This window comes from Vigna angularis, chromosome 10 (assembly GCF_016808095.1).
Source record: "Vigna angularis cultivar LongXiaoDou No.4 chromosome 10, ASM1680809v1, whole genome shotgun sequence".
Classification (NCBI taxonomy): Eukaryota; Viridiplantae; Streptophyta; class Magnoliopsida; order Fabales; family Fabaceae; genus Vigna; species Vigna angularis.
The window spans coordinates 21,854,894-21,877,468 of record NC_068979.1 but is presented as its reverse complement, the minus strand read 5'-3'; the positions used below and the strand labels follow the sequence as shown (position 1 = coordinate 21,877,468).

The 22,575-nt window shown below is 32.5% G+C and overlaps 1 protein-coding gene and 1 long non-coding RNA gene across 3 annotated transcripts; both read left to right on the top strand.

Moving 5' to 3' along the window:
• Positions 1-5,953: 5,953 nt before the first annotated feature.
• Positions 5,954-10,268, top strand: LOC108338499 (probable beta-D-xylosidase 6). The gene is made up of 6 exons (XM_017575410.2): positions 5,954-6,757; positions 7,817-7,983; positions 8,098-8,195; positions 8,293-8,640; positions 8,970-9,386; positions 9,581-10,268. The coding sequence occupies exons 1-6, from the start codon at positions 6,047-6,049 to the stop codon at positions 10,186-10,188; spliced, it is 2,349 nt and encodes a 782-aa protein (XP_017430899.1). The 5' UTR covers positions 5,954-6,046; the 3' UTR covers positions 10,189-10,268.
• Positions 10,269-19,047: 8,779 nt separating this feature from the next.
• Positions 19,048-20,310, top strand: LOC108337676 (uncharacterized). Of its 2 annotated transcripts, XR_008245772.1 has the most exons (4): positions 19,048-19,124; positions 19,390-19,470; positions 19,760-19,847; positions 19,979-20,310. It is a non-coding gene; the product is annotated as an uncharacterized LOC108337676 (long non-coding RNA). The 2 variants fall into 2 exon arrangements; XR_001832933.2 differs by having other exon boundaries at positions 19,084-19,470.
• The last annotated feature ends 2,265 nt before the right edge of the window (positions 20,311-22,575 follow it).

Here is a 22,575-nt window from a genome sequence, read left to right as displayed (position 1 = left end):
CGTAGAATCTTTTGATTCGAACCAGGATAAAAATCATTTGTGTGATTTTTCTACTCCCTATACTCTTTACATTTTTTGCACATCAACTATTTGTTAAAAAGTTTATAAGAAAATTAAAGGAACCATTTTTTAAATTGACCGAACACACTTTACGCTATTTTATTCCGCTGCGCGACTCGACGATACTGATTGTCGGTACCAACAATTGGTATCAAAGCCTTAGTCCATGAACCATTTGTTGTTTTTGTAGTGCCTTCAAGCCTTTGTAGTTTAAGGGGCCAAACCTTTGATGCCAAGGTAAGTGAGCTTAGAGGAGATGTGTAGATATTCTTCAATGGGAGAGGTGATAGATCTTTTATTGAAGAGATTAAACATACGGTTGCTACTCATTTTTGTATGTGCAATCAAACTTTTAGATGAATGATAGGTGTTGCATGTTCCATTTTGTATAAGAATAGCAAGTTCTTTTTCTTGTAATTGTCCCATGCTCAACAAATTTTGTTAAGCTTTAGGACATAGTATACATCATGAATAAGTAAGGTTGTGCCATTAACGCCAATTGGACATTATTTGTTCCAACAACAGTCATTCGAGAATTGTTTCCACATTTGACAAAGTATTGATCTCTAAATAAGAATAGCAAGTCCTTTTCTTGCAATTTTCCCATGCTCAACAATTTTTTTTAAGCTCTAGGACATAGTATACATCACGAATAAGGAAGATTATGCCATTAAACGCTAATCGAACACTTCCTGTTCCAACAACAATCATTCGAGAATTGTTTCCACATTTAACAAAGTGTTGATCTCTAGATACCATTTTATAAACATACCTTTATTGCCACACATATGATTAAAACACCTTGAATATGAAAACTATGATAATTCCTTTTGGACTCCTTTTCTACAGTAGCCATCAGAAGAAGCTTTTATGTTTCATCTGACTCTACATAATTTGGTTCTCCTTTGTTCCATTGAGGACATTCATACTGAAAATGTCCCAAGTTGTGGAATTTGAAGCATTCCACGGTGTCTTTTGAAGAAAATTTTCTTCCTCTTTCCCGTCCACGACCTCGATGTGTTCCTCTTCCTCGCTACTCTTCGATGTGAGTACTTGTTCATTATCTTGGTAGAACTTTCTAAACTTTTACTCATGTACCACCAAAGAGCTATGAAGTTTGTCAATAGACATTGCTTATGTGTCCTTTGACTCTTCGATTGAAATCACAACATAGTGTTGGGACTATCGAGGAAGAGGTTCACCAGGGAGACACAAACACCACTTACATCTGAGCACAACCATATAAGGGATTGACACCATTCTTTACCCAAAACCTTAAGGCAATGGGTTAATGGGTCTTTCATATTTATATAATGCTTACTTTCTCATTTCTATCCAATGTGGCACTTAGACTCACACTTGGATTCCCAACAATCGTCCCCTCAAGGGTGAGTCCCTTCCACATAGGTACATTCTCCATCCAGCAGAAGCATTCCCAACCAACCACAACCACGAGTAGCCCTTCATACAACCGTTCATTTTAACGGGACTTGCTTACTTGAATACCCTTTGCAAGGAAAACTTTCGATATAGGGACCATTATATTCGTTTGATACCATCGACTCTGATACCACTGTTGGGTCTATCGAGGAGGAGGTTCACCGGAGAGACACAAACACCAGTTACATCTGAGCCCAACCATATAAGGGATTGATACACTCTTTATCCAAAACCTTAATGCAATGGGTTAACTGGTCTTTCATCTTTATATAGTGCTCTACTTTCTCATTTCTATCCAATGTGACACTTAAACTCACACTTGGATTCCCTAACACATAGGTGAACCGTGCTGTCAATGTTTGAAGTATTTTTTTCAACCATCTTTACATCAGGCATAAGCTCTCCATTGCTTCTCATTTTGTTTGCCACTACCATGATTATAACAAAATAGTTTGTGATGGTTTTTGTTCCTATAATTTCAAGCACCCCAAATTCCCTTCTCAATACATTAAGCATTGATTTCTTCACACAATCATTTCCTCCAAATTTTCTTTTCAAGGAATCCCAAACAATTTGGGATGAGCTCCTATCCAAAATTTGTTCTAAAACTGATCTACTAATGGCGTTGGAAAGGTAATGCTTGAATTTATGATATTCAATTCTAGATTTCTCCAATTGTTCACGAGTCAAGGCAGTACCTTCCACAGGCTCCTCAACACCTTTATTGATCAAATTCTAGAGACCCTTAGCATGTAGAAGATTCTCCATCAATTCACTTCAATGGTTAATGTTGACCATCAAAGTAAGAAGTTTTTGTAGAGAGTTTGTCATTGTTCATCTTCATAAAGTTCTTTCCTCACAAGTAAGCCTTATGTAGCAGACTACACTAGTGCAAAAATAGCGTATAACGTCACGCGTTCAATGTCCAACCACTGAATAGCCAACGTTAAAAAATGACCGATGACATTTTTGTAAATAAATGCAATTATTAGACGTCGTTTAGAATTGTAATTTTACGTTAATTTGTTATATTGGGTAAATTTTGCAAAAATGTTTGGCGTAAAGGTGAAAATGTATTTACGTATGACGTCGAATTCCCTAGAATTAGACGTCAAAAGGATATAAAACGTTGAATGTTAAAATGTTAGTGAATTCAATAAAAATTTGAACGGGAGATTGAAAATTCATTCACTTTATCTTAGTGCGCGATACCGTCTTCTCTCCTCAAACTTTTCTGGAACGAAGTTTGACGACAATCACATGTAATATTTCTTTCATTTGTTACAAATGCATGTTAATTAACTAATTTAGGTATGATTTTCGTTTATTTTGACCGATTATTTTCGTGTTTTTGTCCTTCATAGGCGCATTTTGCTTTCTCTCTCACTGGTGGCAACACTTTATTTCGACGAACCCACCTTTTGAAGGTTAGTTTTTCGTTTTCGTTTTGAATAACTTATTTATTGTTTTTGTTGTTGTTTGTTGGTTGAACCTGTTTGTTGTTGTTGTTGTTTGATTGAACTTGTTTGTTATTATTGTTTACTATTGTTGTTTGTTGTTGATATTACACTACACATTCATAGTTCATGTTTTATAAAATACCTAAAACTGAAATTTATTATTTTCTGCTTTTCAAGTTTCGTAGAGTTTTAAAAAAGATCACAATTAATTAAAAAAACAAAAAAAAAATTGATTAACGTCGAATATTTACAAAATTCGACGTTAATTTGCTTTACTATGAACGTCGAATTGTTCTATGTTCGACGTCAATTTAACGTCTTCCGATATTACGTCGAACTCGAATTCGACGTGAAAGGTCGAAAAACACTAACGTTATACGATGTTTTTGTACTAGTACTAGTGGAGACTCATATACCCATTTGAAAAGAATAAAAGAATATATGTATTGAAATTAGAGTCAGCTGAGTGTGTTTATTGAATTAAAGAGACTATTAAATAATCAATAAAAAATATATGAAAATGGTAAGGGCTAAAAAGAAAATGTGACTCAAAATTAGACTTTATTATACTTTAAAAAAAAATTATAAAGATCTTAAATAAAAAACACATTGTTGTTGTTGACTAGTAAAAAATTGGCTTAAGTACACTGTTGGATAAAAAATGCCTTTAGGAACTCAAGTGATTTTTTTACGGGATCAGTTAACCCTATCATCCTTTTGAGGGACTCGTTGGGTAGTTCATTAAATCATTTTAATCAATACAAAAAATCATTTGAAAACCATGTAAAAAATGTTTTCAAATTGATTAATGTAAAATAAGAATTAATGCAAAAACTTTTAAATGTAATTTAAAAAGAGTAGACGCAAACCACTTACATATTTTAACAATTTGTCATATAGAATCTTCATTTAAGAATAAACAAAAATTAAAGATAAAACACGCAAAGTCTAATTTTAAGAATAAGGCACGTAAACAGCTAAATAACTTAGTGCATAAATGGTGAAAAGTCTCTGTATAGAAGTAAGTGATGTCTAACTAAATCCAACTTCAATGTGTAAATCTATACTTGCTTCTTCTTTTTCATATACTTGTAATGGGTATTTTTCTTCTTTCTAGTATATTTTTCTTTGTACTTAAAAAGTATATTATTCCCTGAGAGAAAATGTAAATAGGAAATTTAGGAAAGTGTGAATAGGATTCAAAAAAATGTCTGTATTTTAGATGAATTTGTTGGAAGTAGTACTGGAATAGGAAGAACATAAGGAGTTACATGCCACAAAAGCTTTTCAACACTTTAAATTGATTCCATTTATGGAAATAAGAAATGAACTTTAACCAATGAAATCAAAAAGAGCTAGGAAGTTCATCGATAGACATTACTTCTATGTCTTTTGACTCTTCGATCGAAACCACAACATAGGTGAATCATATTGTTAATGTTCGAAGCATTTTTTTCAACCATTTTTGCGTCAGGCATAAGCTCTCTATTGCTTCTCATTTTGTTTGCCACTATCATGACTCTAGCAAAATACTCTCTTAGTTTTTGTTCTTATCATTTCAAGCACCTCAAACTCTCTTCTCAATGCATTAAGCATTGATTTCTTCACACGATCATTTCCTCCAATTTTTCTTTTCAAGGAATCCCAAACAATCTAAGATCTGCTCTTATCCAAAATTTGTTTGAAAACTAATGGCCTTGGAAAGATAATGCTTTAGATTTCTCCAATTGCTCCAATTGTTCACGAGTCGAGATAATATTACCTTTCATAGACTCCTTAACACCTTTTTTTGATCAAATTCCACATACTCTTGGCACGTAGAAGATTCTCCATCAATTCACTCCAGTGGTCATAATGTTGACCATTGAGGGATTTTTGTAGAGTTTGTCGTTATTATTCTTCGTAAGGTTATTTCCTCACAAGTAAGCCTTATATATCAAGTTAATGAAAACTCTCATACCAATTTAAATAAAATGAAAGAATATGTGCATTACAATTTGTATCAACTGACTGTATTTATTGAATTAAAGAGACTATAGTCAGTAACAATAACAAAATATATATAACTGGTAGTAGCTAAAAATAAATTGTGATTTAAAACTAGACTTTATTATAACAATAAAAAGACAAATTATAAAGATCTTTAAAAAAACATTGTTGTTGTTCGCGAGTAAAAAATGGCTTAAAATCATAGCATCATTGATGTTATTCATTTCATGAATAAATAAAAAAACGACATCCTTAACTTTTAACTGAAATAAAAATTAGAAAACAAAAAAAGTGCACTGTTGGATAAAAAATGCCTTTAGGAACTCAAGTGAGGGACTCATCGAGTAGGTAGTTCACTAAATCATTTTAATCAATACAAAAAATTATTTGAAAACAATGTCAAAATTGTTTTCAAATTAATTAATGTAAAATAAGAATGCAAAAACTTTTAAATGTAATTTAAAAAGTTTAAACGCTAACCACTTACATTTTTTAACAATTTGTCATATAGAATCTTCATTTAAGAAAAAACGAAAGTTAAAGACAAAACACGCAAAGTCTAATTTTAAGAATAAGGCACGTAAACAGCTAAAGAACTTAGTGCATAAATGGAGAAAAGTCTCTAAATAGAAGTAAGTGATGTTTAACTAAATCCAACTTCAATATCAGTAAATCTTTGCTTGTTTCTTTTTTCATACATACTCGTAATGGGTATTTTTCCTCTTTCTTGTATATTTTTTATCTTTTTACTTAAAAATTATATTATTCTCCTAACCTGAGAGAAAATGTAAATAGGAAATTTAGGAAAGTGTGAATAGGATTAAAAAAAATGTCTGTATTTTGGATGAATTTGTTGGAAGTAGTACTGGAAGGGAAAGAACATAAGGAGTTACATGTGACAAAAGCTTTTCAATACTTTAAATTGATTCCATTTATGGATATAAGAAATGAACTTTAAGCAATAAAATGAAAACCGTGAAAAATGAATTGCTTAATTTAATACTCGGCAACACAAAGACAAATCTGTTTTAACAGTATCTGGTATTAAGTAAGACAACAGAAGAGAGTGAGTGTGTTTGGAAGAAAGCAAGAGTGAGATGAGGAAGCAATGGGCAAGGAGTTCCATGATGATGTTTGTTCTGATGTTGTTCATTGTCTCTGAAACAGCCACCGCAATAAGCAACGACTACTCTTGCAAATTCCCCCACCACTCTTACCCTTTCTGCGACGCTTCCCTTCCCACTCTCGCTCGAGCGCGCTCCATCGTTTCTCTCCTCACTCTCCCGGAGAAGATCCTCTTTCTCTCCAACAACGCCTCTTCCATTCCTCGCCTCGGCATCCCCGCCTACCAGTGGTGGTCCGAGTCCCTCCACGGCATCGCCCTCAATGGCCCCGGAGTCTCCTTCAACGGCACTATCCCCTCCGCCACCAGCTTCCCCCAAGTCATCCTCTCAGCTGCCTCCTTCAACCGCTCCCTTTGGTTCCGCACCGCCGCCGCCATCGCCCGCGAGGCCCGCGCCATGTTCAACGTGGGCCAGGCCGGCCTCACCTTCTGGGCACCCAACATCAACATATTCAGAGATCCCAGGTGGGGCCGCGGCCAGGAGACTCCCGGGGAAGATCCCATGCTCGCTTCTGCCTATGCTGTTGAGTACGTCAGGGGCCTTCAGGGGATTCGTGGAATCCATGATGCTGTTGGTAATGATGATGATGATGATGAACTTATGGTGTCTGCGTGTTGCAAACATTTCACTGCTTATGATTTGGACATGTGGCAGCAGTTCGCGAGGTATAACTTCAATGCTGTGGTGAGTTCTCTTATCTTTTCTCTGCTTCCTTCAGTGATCATATTTTCTGATGATTAATTTCTTCTTACTTTATACACAGAAATGAATAGTAGTCCCAAACAAATAAACAAGTAATGGATATGTACTTAATATCTTGAGAATCAGTAGTATACCCTGATGACTCTCTTCAACTCAATCTTAGATGAACTAATCGGACTTCACTCGAATGTGGTAGTTGGCTTAGGTACTTGGTAATTCGGCTCTCAACTTTCCTAGAAAACACATCGACCTTGGTGAAACTAAAGGCTGTTTGGGGGCATCCCCACAGGCTTACATATCTTAATACTCAAGGCCCGATTCTCTTAAAAGGAGTGAATATCAATTGTTTTGGGTCTATAAATAGACCTTTACACCATGACCGTGAAGGACACACTATGCTTCTAGCTTAAAATCTCTCAATATCTTTGGCTAGAACGAGTAGGAAGATAGTGTAGGAGAATTTAGAATTGGAATTTGACTAAAATGCACTTAGTCATACAATCACAAATGGCCATTGATAATGTACCCTCCCGAGCTACCAGCCTATCTAGAGCTCAGACACACCTTAGCATCATTATCCTCTACTGCTCGAGACCTAAAGATTATGTTACGTCCTAGATTTGTGCTAGCCTTTTGTGACGAACTGATTCTTACAGTGTCTAGCTCTTAGGCAACCAGGTTAAATGTCGTTAAGGGGATAACACAAGCATACTGGGGTACTGTGACGATGGAGTAACAGTCCATGGAGTTACGTACTGACCCTCAGTCTTGCTAGGAAGCCAGAGAATACCCACTTGAAAGGACCAGACATGGTAGAGCTTTGGACCATCATCTAAGGGTTTCCTAAACTGAACATGTAAATTCATTGATTTTTATAATAATTGATTACAATTTAGAATTATATCTTGTTGGTTGATAATGTAAAAATATTTACATTAACAATGCATAGAATTTTGTTTTTTTTGTAAGGGTTTTATTGTTAGTATTGCTTGGATTTGTAACGTGTTGGTTAGCCTTCATCAATTGGTCTTGTGATTGTAGGTATCACAACAGGATTTGGAAGACACATATCAGCCACCTTTTCGTGGTTGTATCCAGCAAGGGAAAGCAAGCTGCTTGATGTGTTCCTACAATGCGGTGAACGATGTCCCTGCTTGTGCTAGTGAGGAACTCTTGGGACTGGCTAGAGACAAGTGGGGGTTCAAAGGGTATGGGATTTTGGGTCTTTGAATTTGTAGCAATGTGAAAATTTATGATGAAAAACAAAATAGACAAGAATATTTTGTTGATTATCAGGATTGGTGGTTTTGACTTTTTAATAGGTACATCACCTCAGACTGTGATGCTGTGGCCACGGTTTATGAGTCTCAGAAATACGTTAATTCCAGTGAGGATGCTGTTGCTGATGTTCTCAAAGCAGGTGCTTTCGTTTGTCTGTTTAAATGCATCTTTCATTGAATTTTTTGCAGCAACATTGTTCGAACTCGACAGTTTCTGACACTTTCTCAATTCATCAGGTATGGATATTGATTGTGGAACGTTTATGCTTAGACATACTGAACATGCTATTGAACAAGGTAAAATTAAAGAGGAAGATATAGACAGAGCTCTTCTTAACCTTTTTTCTGTTCAACTGCGCCTTGGACTGTTTGATGGAGACCCTATAAGAGGCCAGTTTGGAAAATTGGGATCAAAGGATGTTTGTAGCCTAGAACACAAAACACTGGCGCTTGAAGCTGCAAGGCAGGGAATTGTACTGCTGAAGAATGACAGGAAGTTTCTTCCCTTGAATAGGGATATTGGTGCCTCCTTGGCTGTCATTGGTCCAATGGCAACTACAACCAAACTTGGTGGTGGCTACTCAGGTATTATTTTCATATTGGAATGTTGTAATTTTCCCATCTTCATTTGTTTGTTTCATTTAATTTTGCTTGCAGTAGTTATTTCTGGTCAGGCTATCCCTACCCTGCCAAAATGTTTGTTTCATATACCACTGCTTTATGTACCCAGGACATTCATGCCTGCTAAAATGCCAAATACTTTCTCTATTCTAAAATAATTATCGTTTTAGCAATTTACTACTTGTGTGTTTTATAATTTTTAGTCCATCATTACTCTAAATGTTTCTTTATCTTTTATAAGACCCCTCAATTCCCTGATACTGAACTGCATGATTTTGCACCTAATAATGTAGGAATTCCTTGCTCCTTAACAAGCTTATACGGAGGACTTGGAGAGTTTGCAGAGAGGATATCATTTTCTTTTGGTTGCCATGATGTATCGTGTGAATCTGATAATGGTTTTGGTGAGGCTCTTGACACTGCAAAACAAGCTGATTTTGTTGTTGTAGTTGTCGGACTTGATGCAACGCAAGAGACAGAGGATCATGATCGAGTTAGTCTTCTCTTGCCTGGTAAACAGATGGACCTTGTATCCTATGTAGCTGATGCTAGTAAAAATCCAGTCATTCTAGTTCTTATTGGGGGAGGACCTCTTGATGTCTCTTTTGCTGAAGAAAATAATAAAATTGGAAGTATTCTTTGGGTTGGGTACCCTGGTGAAGCTGGCGGAAAAGCCCTAGCTGAAATAATCTTTGGAGAGTTTAATCCAGGTATGTATACTTGTAAGTTATAAATGAATATGCTGTTAGACAAGGGTGTCTTCATCCATTTTGAACATTTGAAGTTAGATAAGGGTCTTTGTACTCCAATAGTCATAGTTACTATTTTAAGCTAACTGCTGTTAAATGATTTTTTTCTTCTCACAAGAAGATTTTTAAATATCCAAATCCTTTTTGTGATGCAGTGGGAAGACTACCAATGACTTGGTACCCTGAGGCATTTACTAATGTTCCCATGAATGACATGAACATGCGAGCTGATCCTTCACGTGGTTATCCAGGAAGGACCTACCGCTTTTATACTGGAAGTAGAGTATATGGATTTGGCCATGGTTTAAGTTACAGCCATTTTTCCTACAATTTCTTATCAGCCCCAAGTAAAATTAGTCTGTCAAGAAGAATCAAAGATGGTTCTAGAAAAAGATTGCTATATCAGGCACGGAAAGAAGTTTATGGAGCTGATTATGTTCCAATTAATGAGTTGCAAAATTGCAATTCATTGAGTTTCTCAGTGGATATTTCTGTGACGAACCTTGGTGATTTGGATGGAAGTCATGTTGTAATGTTATTTTCTAAAGGGCCGAAAGTTGTAGATGGTTCTCCAGAAACCCAGTTGGTTGGGTTTAGCAGTCTGCATACTGTTGCTAACAAATCTACTGACACAAGCATTTTGGTTCATCCTTGTGAACACTTGAGCTTTGCAGATGAGCAAGGAAGAAGGATTTTGCCAATGGGCCACCACACCTTGAGTGTAGGGGATGTGGAGCACATTGTTTCAATTCAAATTTATTGAGTGCTTGTAAAATGCTAAATGTGTAACTTAATGAAAATTTTAAACAGATATGATAAATTTCAAATAATGTTCGTCGAGAATCCAAGCTTTTTGGTCATGAATTTGTTTATTGCGGGTAAAAGTGGGAACAGAGAAGGTTATGTTGTGTGGTCATGATCGTTGTTCGCTGGTCCCAGTTATAAAGGAATTTGTAGATTAGTTTTTGTTTTTCTGCAAGACCTGCTAAACATAAACGGAAAATGAACAATGAATATGTTAACAGCCTTGTTGTGTAGCAGTTGAATAACTAGTTCATAAGTTATTAGTGGGGTGAAGAATGGCATTAGAATGTGAAAGAAACAAAGAGTGTGATGCAAGAAGTAACTAACAAAGTATGATGAAAGAAGTTTTCTTGTTCATTTTGGCCCATATTCAAAAAGAAAAACGAATAAAGGTGCAAAACATCTCCACATAACAGAATTTCAAAAGTTAACAATTGAATTTAGATAACTCTTTTTATCCAATAATTTTTAATGGCGAAGTCAAAATATAAGACAGTTTAAATACATTTTCTTTCTTTCATCCTTTAAGATATTTTTTAAAAGATAAAACCATCACAAACAAATCTTCAAAGTGAAAAATACCTTAAATATTAGGTATGACAGGTACAATAATAACAGTGAAAATTATTTCTGGTTTAATTTTTTTGGATAACATAAATTTTTATTCTGTAACACTTCCTATATAAATTACGATAGTTCGTTATTTGCATGCCAAAACTTTTAGGGTATTATCATTATTTTAGTTAACAATGTTGAACTAGAATTTATTCTATATTTTAGGAATAACCGAATGATTTCAATCCGTCATATTTTATTTATTGTTGTGGATTTTAGCGGATATTATATTATCAACCATGAACACGATTCTAAACCCAACCATATTTTCACACTAGGTGCTTCCAATAATACTCAGACCTCCTTAAAGAAACACTTGTTGAATAAAATACATATTTAAAAGTTATAAAAAAATTCCGATCATTAGAAATTAACAATAACTTTCTTATATGATCATGTTAGTTATAATTAAATTTCAATTTTAATTATTACTTAAATATGTTTTCACTCTCTATACAATAAGTAAGTTTTTTTCTATTTTAGTTTCTCTATTTTTTATTCTTCCTTCTCTATAAGTATTCTATTTGTTGGGTCATCTATTTGAAAATCAAAAGGTGTCAAAGTGATCACTGCGGCAAGGCCTTCTAGTCTAGCCTATCAATTCTTGCAAAAGAGTAAGTTAATTTCTACTTTTTTCTCTAGGTTTCACGTTTTTTTATGCATGTGAACTATTTTCTACCGCGTGTGTCATCTAAGTGTTCCTTTAGATTCTTTGTTGATTAGCAGTTCTAACCGCGTACTCTAATCATGATTTTATGATTTGTATATATAATCTCTCTAAGTTGAGAAAGAGGTTTTAGGTTCTTTTAAGACCGTTTGGTCGTTTAACCGGTAAGGAAAGCTAATGTTTGTACTTAAATTAGATAATAATGTATAAAATTGTGATTGTAAGTATGTATGTTATTGTATATCTAAGTTGACTATGTATGAAATGCTTGTTTTGGTGCTAATTGTGTTTGATGTGAAAATAATGAATTAAATGTGCTTAATTCTTTGTATAATGTGTGAAATGAGGTATGATCTTGTGAAGGTATTTAATATGAAGGTATTGGTGTTTACTTTGGTTAAATTTTTAAGAGGAAAGATATAAGTATCATTATAGGTCTAATTTAGTCTATATTGGAAGTTGAGAGGTGATTTGTTGAGATATTATTTTGAGATGATGAATGGTGATTTTGGACAACTAATTTGATCTTTGGTAACTATTTTAAGATGAGAAATGAACTGATGAAAGGGTTTAAAATAAGATGGTGGTCTTTTTGGGTGTTTACCATGTGGTTTAAGGGTTGTCTTAGGGGTTTTGATAAGTGTTTTTTTCTGTAAAACTGGTTGGATGAAGAAAACAAAGGTTTGGGGACAATTTTCAAGTCATTTAAGACTTGTTGAAATTGTAAAACCAATAAAATTTGGTATGGAGTTCAATAATGGACTAATGAGTGGGTAATTGCATGTTTTTGAGTAGTGAATTTCTAAAGGAGTGATTTTAGAGAGAAACTTGATGTTTTGGGTTGGTGTTTAGGCCATTTAAGACTTATGTAGCCTTTTTGTTCAACTAAATCTGAGGTAAAATGTTTAGAATATGATATATGAGTTTTAGTTGTATATTGATTGGTTGAACCTTATTTCCTTACCAAATCATCAAATTGTTATCTAATTTAAGTTATAAACATGTTTTTGAATCATTCTCACTGTCTAAGATGTCATTTTGACCATTTGGATACCAAAGCTAGTTTTAGAGTTGATTTTCTGGTATAGGGCTGAGCGTCAGGATTGTAGGGTTGAGCGCCTCCATTCCAGTGGTGTTGGGGCTAAGCATTAGGAAAGTGGTGTTGAGCGCCACTTTCCAATTGGTATAGGGCTGAGCGCCAGAATGTTAGGGTTGAGCGCCATGGGTGCAACATTGGTTTATGTTCTCTGTTTTCTTGTTCTTATTGGCTTTTGAGTTGTATTTGGTACTTTGATAACTTGATTGGATTATTTCTAGTTCTTTTGGTGGATGTTTAGTGGATTCATGTTATTGGTATGCAATGAGGCTATGTATATGATTAAGTATGATGAAAACATATGGGTAACATGTATAATGATATTCGAATAATATGTGAATTGTGTATTTAAGTATGATGTGAGAAAGGAATTCCAAGGAGCAATATCCTAAGTTGGTTATGTTGTGTAATGTATTGAACTAGGGTCTCCTGGATTGGGGAATGATCCTGACACTCTCAATAACCCTATCTCAAGTAGAGATAAGAGATTATGTTGTGGAGAGTAGCCGGAGGTCCTACTCTATGGTCACTGATTTTGGCTATAGATGTTTGACAGATTAATCTTGGTATATGACATTATGGTTTTGGTTAAGGTTGTAGTTATTATTCTGAGCAAGTTACTCCACCATACATGGATGCATGTTCCCCATGAGTCCAACATTTATACATTTATCTAGATAGTCGGAGTACAAGGTTGATAGGAATTATTTTATATGTTTCTTGATTCATAATATGGATGTATATTGTTATTATTTTAAAATGTATGTATATCCTTTTTGTATTTTAGCTTACTCTTCTGTTTGTGTTTGCTCGTATATGTACTTGTTTTCTCTTTTGCAATGATCACCTTAATAGTATGAGTTTAAGTGATGTCTTTGGAGAGTAGGTGCTAGTTGGTAGTAGCGGAGCTAAAGCTTAAAGTAGGACGTTCCGACTTTTCCTTTTTATTTGCAAAGTTTATCTTACACTTTTGGTTCAGTGTAATATGTATTCTTGTAGTGTAAAAGGGATAAATATTTCTATTATAAATAATCGTATTAGGATTTTTATATGTTTTCTTTAAGTTAAGTGTTTATAATATTAAGGGTTAAATATGTTTTTAGTCCCTTAAGTATCACACGATTTTGGATTTAGTCCCTACTCGAAACTTTGATTGCTTTTAGTCCTAATAGTTTTGAAACTGTTATAAATAGTCCCTAATTTTGGATGGCGTTAACTTTTTTTTTTGACGTGGCTAACGGCCAGCCCACGTCTGATGTCAGGTATGAGTTTATTTTCTGCCATGTTTTCTTTTCTTTTTATTCCAAATTTGCACACAAGCCCCTAATTTCTTCAATGTTTACACTTCAGTCCCTAACTTCTTTTCAAAATTGCATAATAGCCCCTGTTTGACCAGCTAGGTGCAGGATTGACTCAGGTGAGTCTGTCCAGTGAAACCATGCCACATGCCAGTTCACCCTTTACCCAAAATTAGGGTTTTGAATTGAGCACCAGGAAAAAAGTTGCGCCTACGCCGTCATGGCAAGAACACGAGAGCGGGTTGCTCTCTGATGAAGCTCAACTTGCTTCATCGCGAAGCAGAATTTCTATGGAGGCGCTTAGATGGCGCGAGTTGCTGCGCAAATCTCTCTTAAGTCTAGAAGTTGATGACTTGCGAGAATGGGGATAGTGGCTTCGTGATGGGTTTTTTATGTCTCTAGCTTCTTGGTTTTATTCCTGCAGGTTTTTGGAGGTTGACGCGCTGGCTTGCACGAGGTGGTTCGATGAAGATGAAACTGCCATCTGGTGGCTCTAGTTTTCTCTCTCAACGATGATGGCACGATTTGAAGGAGATGACGGTGGCACTTCTGCTTGGGGTTTGTAGGTGGTTGGCTTGGGATTTTGTGGCGGCATGGAGGCTAGGTGGTGGCGGCCTTGCGTTGGAGGTTCAACGACGATTTGGGTTTCGCCTTCTGTGTTTCTGTACGTTGCGAGATGGCTGCCAATGACTTAATCTCTTTGCGGTGTTCCTTCTGAACCCTAATTACGGTGTTCCTTCTGAAGTGTAAACATTGAAGAACTTAGGGGCTTGTGTGCAAATTTGAAATAAAAAGAAAAGAAAATATGGCAGAGAATAAACTCATATCTAGAATCAGACATGGACTGGCCGATAGCCACGTCAAACAAAAGTTAACGCCATCCAAAATTAGGGACTATTTATAACAGTTTCAAAACTATGAGGACTAAAAGCAATCAAAGTTTCGAGTAGAGACTAAACCCAAAATCGTGTGATACTTAAGGGACTAAAAACATATTTAATCCTAATATTAAAGTTGTAATATATCCTACAGCTATGGAACACTATAAAAAAAATAGGAATGTTAAATTTAACGAAATATCAACTCATTATTCCTATTGAGACAAATTTAAATTGTGAGATAATGTTAGTTTGTGAATATTCAATTTGTGACATTTAATTTTTAAGATTAGTAAGATAGATGATATTTACTCATCATAGAATTAATATTATAAACTGAAAATAGTGATTCCAATTTTTTGAGAGAAAAAAAATAAATATTTTTTTTATAGAATCTAAAACTAAAATTCACAAATTTAATAGAACCTAAAAATGATAATTTCAAAATTTATAGAGAAGAAAAGAATAATTTCTTTTACATGGATCTCAATAAAGTTCGTTAATTTAAAAAATAATAAAAGCATATTTAATCCTTTCACCATTATTGTCTAACTTAAATTTATGGTTAATAATGTCTCATTATACATATAAAACCTTAGGAAGCAGTGATTGGACCTTTATTTAACAATGACAATTACCATCATATTTAATTAAATACACGATCCCTCATCTCATGCTTATTTATTTGTCAACGTAATTAATGATTGTGGCTGGTAATTACTTGTTTAAAAAGTAAGCAATTCCCAAAGCCTAAAAGGAATTACATATATGCAATTTGATTTTGAGGAGTTGGTCACCCCAACACTATGAATACCAAAAGGTCATTGCTGCTTAAATATTCATATAGTACTTCACATTAAACTAATTTATGGAAAAAGAAATATTTTATTTAAAAAAGGTAACACAGAAAAAGTGATTGTCATTGGAGAACCCTATAATTAGCTTAATAATAAATAAATCCCCTAAATTGTGCTTAAGAAACTCATATTTTGATAAAGGTGTTGAACTGGGACATTGACATGGTATCCGATTAGGATAAATTTATAAATATTAATAAAAAAAACGATTCTCTTTTATTTAATATAAGTTTTAAGGTTTTGAAAAACTTTTTTTTTACATTCTTAATCTAACTTAAAAACTAATTAAAAAGATAACTAAATAATTACCAACCACTCCAATTGGCCAATACCTATCTCATCGTCATGTTGTTTGGAACTTTCCATAGTTGTCATTCATCATCAAACTTCTTCAAAAACACCATCTCGTGATCTCACCAATTGAAAATTCAACTCTCCTTTTCATTTTCCTTTATGTATTTTTCTGACATATTCTTTCCAACCACAAAAATTTACAAAGGAAAAATTGTGACCAGTAATTTTTGTTTCCTCAGAAACTTAATATATATTCAGCAAAACCACTGACTGAAAAAATAATAATGATGAAAAACCAAACATGTATTATTTTAGATTATATAATAGAGTAATGACAGACAAACCCTCTAATAATAATGAAAAAAACAAACATGTATTATTTTAAAATAATATTTATACTTAAAATATAAAATAATTTAAAATAAACCCTCAAAGAATAAAGTTAAATGTTTTTAAATAGGTGTAGAAAACTTAAGAGGCGTTTATGGATTTTTTCCACATATAATATATACTCCTATGTTTTACTTAAAATATGTTTATGCGATGAGAATATATGAGTCCAATGGACAAAAATAAAAAAGTTATATTGTTTTAATATTTTGAACTAAAAATGGTGTTAACTTTTATATAAATTAGTCATATATTTTATTATTATTATTATATTTTTTTAGGTTTGTTTGGAGATTATTACATGTAACTTCGATATTTTGTCGCCTCTCTCCTTTTATTCCAATATATCTTTTACCGTATGTCGATTTTAGTTAATCTCAAATTATTAATTAACAATAAAATGGTTTAAACTCCAAGATTGATGATCCTTTTGGTGGACTGTTTTTGGATCGAATTTTTTCAAGTCGAGTTTTAAATATTCTCGTTCGGTGTGAAGGTTGCATATGTAGTTTGTTAAGAAAGTATTATGATTTTTTAGAGGTATTTCAATAAGGTTGAGCTTCTTTGGTCCACTATTTTTGATTGTCCTCTTGAACATATCACTCGTGATTGATCATCTTGATTGTATATCTGTTTGATCAATTCAAGATACTAAATCATCAGTCGAATAATCTAAACTTCAAGACTAATGACACTCTTGGCCGACCACTTTGGGTTGACTTTTTAAATATATCACTCATGATTGACCACCCTAACCAAATGACATGGCTGACCGATTATAAAATGGTTAGATTAACATCGAATCAACTTGTTAATATCGATTAAGATATGATTGGATCATGAAATCATAGAGATGTATTACTATAAATAAAACTCTAAGGTATGACTTTAATAGAGATGTATTACTGCATTAATATTATATCGATCGATATTAACTTTAACATCAGAATACCTTTTGTAGGTATCACCCGAATGGACTAGTAGACTTGATCCATTTTCCGTTCGGGCACAAAACGAGCATGAGCATTTGAGTGGCACAAATAAGCAATCTAAGGATCAGTGGTACTTGGCGTTGGAGACCAACCACAAGCCGTACCCATACATCCCGAAAGGGTCGACCTCTTGGACATGATCATCTTGACTAAACGACAGGTTGACCATCCTGATAAAGTGGTTAGATTAACAATAATAATAACAAATCAACCTGTTAATGCCAATTATGATATGATTGGACAAACAAAAAGATAAAAACCTATAAAAATCACTATAAATAAATCTTTAAGATATTACTTTCATAGACATGCATAACTGTATTAATACTATAATGATTGATTATTTAGTAACTTTAACATCAAAGTATCTTTTATAGGTATCATCTAACTGGATTAGAAAACTCAATGTAACACTTATTAAATCACAAAACACTATATGAACACCCCCAAACACTACAAACAAATAATATAAAAATCAATAATATTCAGTGTTAAAAATTGATCCTAACCCTATATTTCGAAACACCTATTTTCTTTACTTATCTCTTCAACTAAGTTATACAACCTAACCTTTGTTTAATATATATATATATATATATATATATATATATATATATATATATATTCTGGACTTTTGAAAAGGAATAATGAAAATGCATGGATCCCCACTTTGAAAGGAATTTGAAATTTGCAATCAATGTATGTCATTGCAATATGGCAGAAAGTAAAATAAGACTATTCTTTCTTTTGACAAAAAAAGCATTCACACAATAACACCTAAACAAGTGCGTCACACCCTCAGGCTGCAGGACAAGGTTCTTTCTAGGAGTAAACAAACAACACCCTATTATTAAACAACTACAATTTTTAACCTTTAAAACTGTTTTCTCCCTATTCGTTTTATTCTGTTTATTCAAGAGGATTAAAAAAATTAAAGAATATAATCAATATCTTCATTATATTATTTCTTTTCAGCTTTCCAGCAAAGTAAAATAATATTAACCACTTCTTAACTGTAGAAATAGGAGTATTTTTATTTTACTTGGTACCGGTACAAAGTATAACTAAGAAAGAATCTCATTTTATGAATAATTTCTGGTTTAAAATAACAAATATTGTGTTTCAAAATAAAAATAAATATTAGTTGTTCCAGCATAAAGTGGCGAAGATAAGTATGAACGAAATCTTCAAGAAGCAACGGGAAACACCTCTCAAGCCTACATCACTGGTCAATACCTAATCCTCATCAAATGAACCAGAGATAAAGAATAATGATTAACTCATTATTTATTCACCAAGGCCATTTTTTTTTCTCTGTCTTTATATTCTCTTACATACTAAAAAAAAAGTTAATGAGAATTGGTAAAAAAATCGATTTTTATTAACAACTTAGTAGTGCACTCCTTTGTAATTCTTAATATAACTCCAAATAAAAATTTATATTCTTTTTTTCATTTCTTAACTAGTGTTTAGAAACTCTTATTAAACATACTATTTTTTTTCACAAAATTGTTTTATATCCTTAACTAATAAAAACTATACGTATATTTCTTTATTACACCATAATTTTTATTCTCTAATACTTTTTTAACATAAAAATATTTTTATTATTAATCAGAGATTTGAAATACTAGTTAACTTAGTTTTACAATTTTTGGCAAGTTAAAACAAGTGAAACACAAGGTAATCCCTGTCTTCGAAACACGTGGGTTTAATATCATAAAGTAAAGCCATTAAAATAAATTCGTTGGCGTAAGTCTAAATATAGGAGATGAGTTCTGAACAGGGGTAGGTTCTGGGAGAACTTGGTATGGAAAGTTGTTTTTGTTCTTCTGGACATCCTTTTCAATAGAAAAAATAGGTTTTCGTATTGGCGAAGGTGAAAAGATGAGAAAATAAGGATTTTAAAAATTAAGAATAATATATTTCTAAAGTTGACAAGGAAGGAAAGAAAAAAGGAATAAAATTTTTCGCGTGAAGAAAACACGCATAACTCAGGAACTTCCTTCTTCGTCTGCTTCTGCTTGTGTTACATTTCTGCTACAGAAGACTAACACTCATATCACATCGTAGATTAGAGTCACAAAGCTCTCAACTTTTTGCCACAAATGAGTGACCCCAAGTATGCATATCCCTACCCTGCTCAAGGACAAGGTAAATTTCTATTCTTTTTTCTCTTTTGGTTATGCCCACAGAATCAAGCAAAACATTTAAGTTCATTCTTAGTTACACCGAAGTGGATCCTCTGCAGTTTGGAAAACCACTGCACCATGATTGTACTCATAATAAGTTTCATCCTCTGAATTCTGAAACAAGTCCAGAGTTGTTTTTCTCTCATGTAGATCTTTTTTTCTTCTTCTTTTTTCCAGATTTGGTTCTGTGTTCTTTCATTATGCATCAATTTTATTTTATTTTTTACTTTATGGGGAACTTTTGTTGGCAGGGTACTATCAAGGTCCTCCGGTGATGGCACCACCGCAATATTATGCTGCTCCACCACCCAGAAGACAAACTGGATTCCTTGAAGGATGGTTAGTTCCCTTTACACTTTTTCCTTTATTACTTGTATTCTTCTTTCTTTCTCGCTTTTCATTACCATCAGAATAATACAAAAATAATACAAAAGAAAGAAAAAAAAACAACTTTTTTGTTCTTGCCGCAGTCTTGCAGCTCTGTGTTGTTGCTGCCTCATAGACGAGTGCTGCTGTGACCCTTCGATCATATTTATCAGTTGACAGCATCAGAGTTTATTACTACAAGTGAAAAATTAAATAAAGAAGCTACAAATATACACAGGCTTTATTATTAGTTAGTATAATATCTGTACTGCATATTTTTACTTTATAACTTTTCCAACTTGGTCATGTTGTATTTGGTGTGTATGGTTTTAGCCTCTCTTACTGAAGGTTGGTTCTTCAGTTATTTCATTTGCAATGTGGAAATTAGAAACCAAACTATTCTTGTGCAATTAAAAAGAACAAAAATTGTGGGTCATTCAAATGGGTTGGTCCCTCTGTTCCCCAATTATATTTGTCTTGGGTCTAATCATTTTGAATTTGGAATGTGGAAATTAGTAACTTAGCGTACAGCCGATGTGACTTTATCAAAAGCTGAGTGTGACCCTATAGTTTTCTGCAACATTATATTTTTTGAACAAAGTTTTATGAACAACTCTTCCCTTCTCTACCCCGTACCTACTAAAAAATATTATCTTTTATTTTTCTAGGTGATTTATTTTAAATTATTTTATATTTTCAAGTAAAAATATTATTTTATAGGGGTGAGATAGGAGTTGAATGAAAATTTAGATCTTTGTCTATCATCACCATATTTTTTTTAAGGTGTATTTACCTACGGATACATTGACAACTTTTAGTAATAGGTTAAGTGTCCTGCTAATATGTTTAAATTTATTTATTATTTTATTAATTTGTTTAAATTTATTTTAAAAATATATTTCAAACATATCAATCACAAATAAAAAATGTTTTAAAAAAATTATTAAAAAGATATTTTTCTGTACTATTTTTCCTGTTAATTTTTATGAATAAGTTATGAAATTTTTGTAAGTTAATACTTTTGTAACTTAATGCTTTTATAACTTATTCTAGCAGATTGTACTTTTTTAACTGTTGTTGTTTTTAGCTAATATGAGAGTGAAAATAGACATGTTTCTAGGATTAACTTGAACTCTACACGGAAGACTTCACTTGAACTCAGGATAATAAGGTCTTAGAAAACAAATAAATTAAGGAAACTAAAATAACAAAGATTTTTCAAATGAGATCCAAGTTGTAAAAGGACTTCTCATGAGTAAACTTTTATTTATAACATTTTCTTCAACTCTTCCTTTCTTTAATTTAATTTCAAGCAATGAAAATTTCTTAATCAATTTAAAATTATAATTTCAGTATGGTTATTTTTCAGCCTCTCCAGCAAAATTTTGTCTCCTGCAAAAGCCATAACCACATATTGTATTATTGGTTGTTTAGAGTTGATACTGACATTTATATATCTGCATAGACACTATAAAATTGGTGTAATTGTAACCAATTCTACCATAACGTTGAGATATACGACTATTTATCCTATTGAATATACAAAAGCCATGTTTTAATTCCCTCGTACTATCGGAAAGGTAGATCTTAATTAACTCAAATGTATTATACAATTATAATTAATTGGTGGACACACTGAATTCATCCAAATAGATAGGGTTTTATTTTACCTCTTTTTTTATAATATTTTTTAATTTCTCATATTAGTCTCAAGCTTCATTACAATTTTATTTTTAAAATATATCTCAAAGAATGAAAGAAAGAGAGATTATTTAAACTTGTAGTACTTAAATTTAATACTCTTTTACAACAATTATCACATTTGTTTCTAAGTTTCATTTTCCTATTTTTCAACTTATTTCATTAACTTTTTTTGTGTCTCTTATGTATATGTTTTATTTTTACCTTTTGTAACTTTTCTTTAATTTACTTAGACACTCTTGTAACAAAAATTAAAAAAAAAATGTCCGAGACTTTGAAAGATAATAGAATTTACAAATATGTGACAATTGTATAATATATAATCTTATTTTTATTCAAATAATAGTATGTAATAAAATTATTTTTTTATGATTTATTAAAAACTAATTTACTTTTAAATATTATTATTTGACATTTTATAAAATAATTAAGAAATTCTTAATGTTAAAAAATGATGGAAAGATAATATATATAAATGCATGCAATAATGAAAAGTTAATGAAATAATTTTAATTTACGTAATTAAATGAAATATTTTTTTAAAATGCCATGTGCTAACTTTAGCGGAAGAACTTCAATATTACGTATAAATCTGATAAAAAAAAATTGGTTCGACATATCACAAATTAAGACATTAGTTAACATAAATATAATTCATTAACAAAATAAAAATAGTATTATAACATATATTGCTAGAGCATTTCTAAAATTTACATGCAAGATGTTCTCTTACCTAAAATATGGAGAAGGACAATGTTATGTCATGAATCATGTTGAGGTGTTCTAAGTATGAAGTTAAATGATGATGTTGAATATGCCGTTTTCTTAATAGGAATAATTGGATATACAAGCAATTTATTTACAACTCAAAGTTTAATTTTTCAAATTTGACTATCAAATTTGTTAAAAAATAATTTGAAATCTAACTCAATCTCACTCATCTGAGTTATACAGTAAAATTTGCATGAAACTTTCAACAAAATCCACAAACGAAGGAAGA

Coding starts and splice junctions, on each gene's coding strand:
- LOC108338499 (XM_017575410.2), top strand. CDS start 6,047: ATGAGGAAGCAATGGGCAAGGAGTTCCATGATGATGTTTGTTCTGATG. Junction 6,758..7,816: donor GGTATAACTTCAATGCTGTG/GTGAGTTCTCTT, acceptor TTGTGATTGTAG/GTATCACAACAGGATTTGGA. Junction 8,641..8,969: donor ACTTGGTGGTGGCTACTCAG/GTATTATTTTCA, acceptor CTAATAATGTAG/GAATTCCTTGCTCCTTAACA.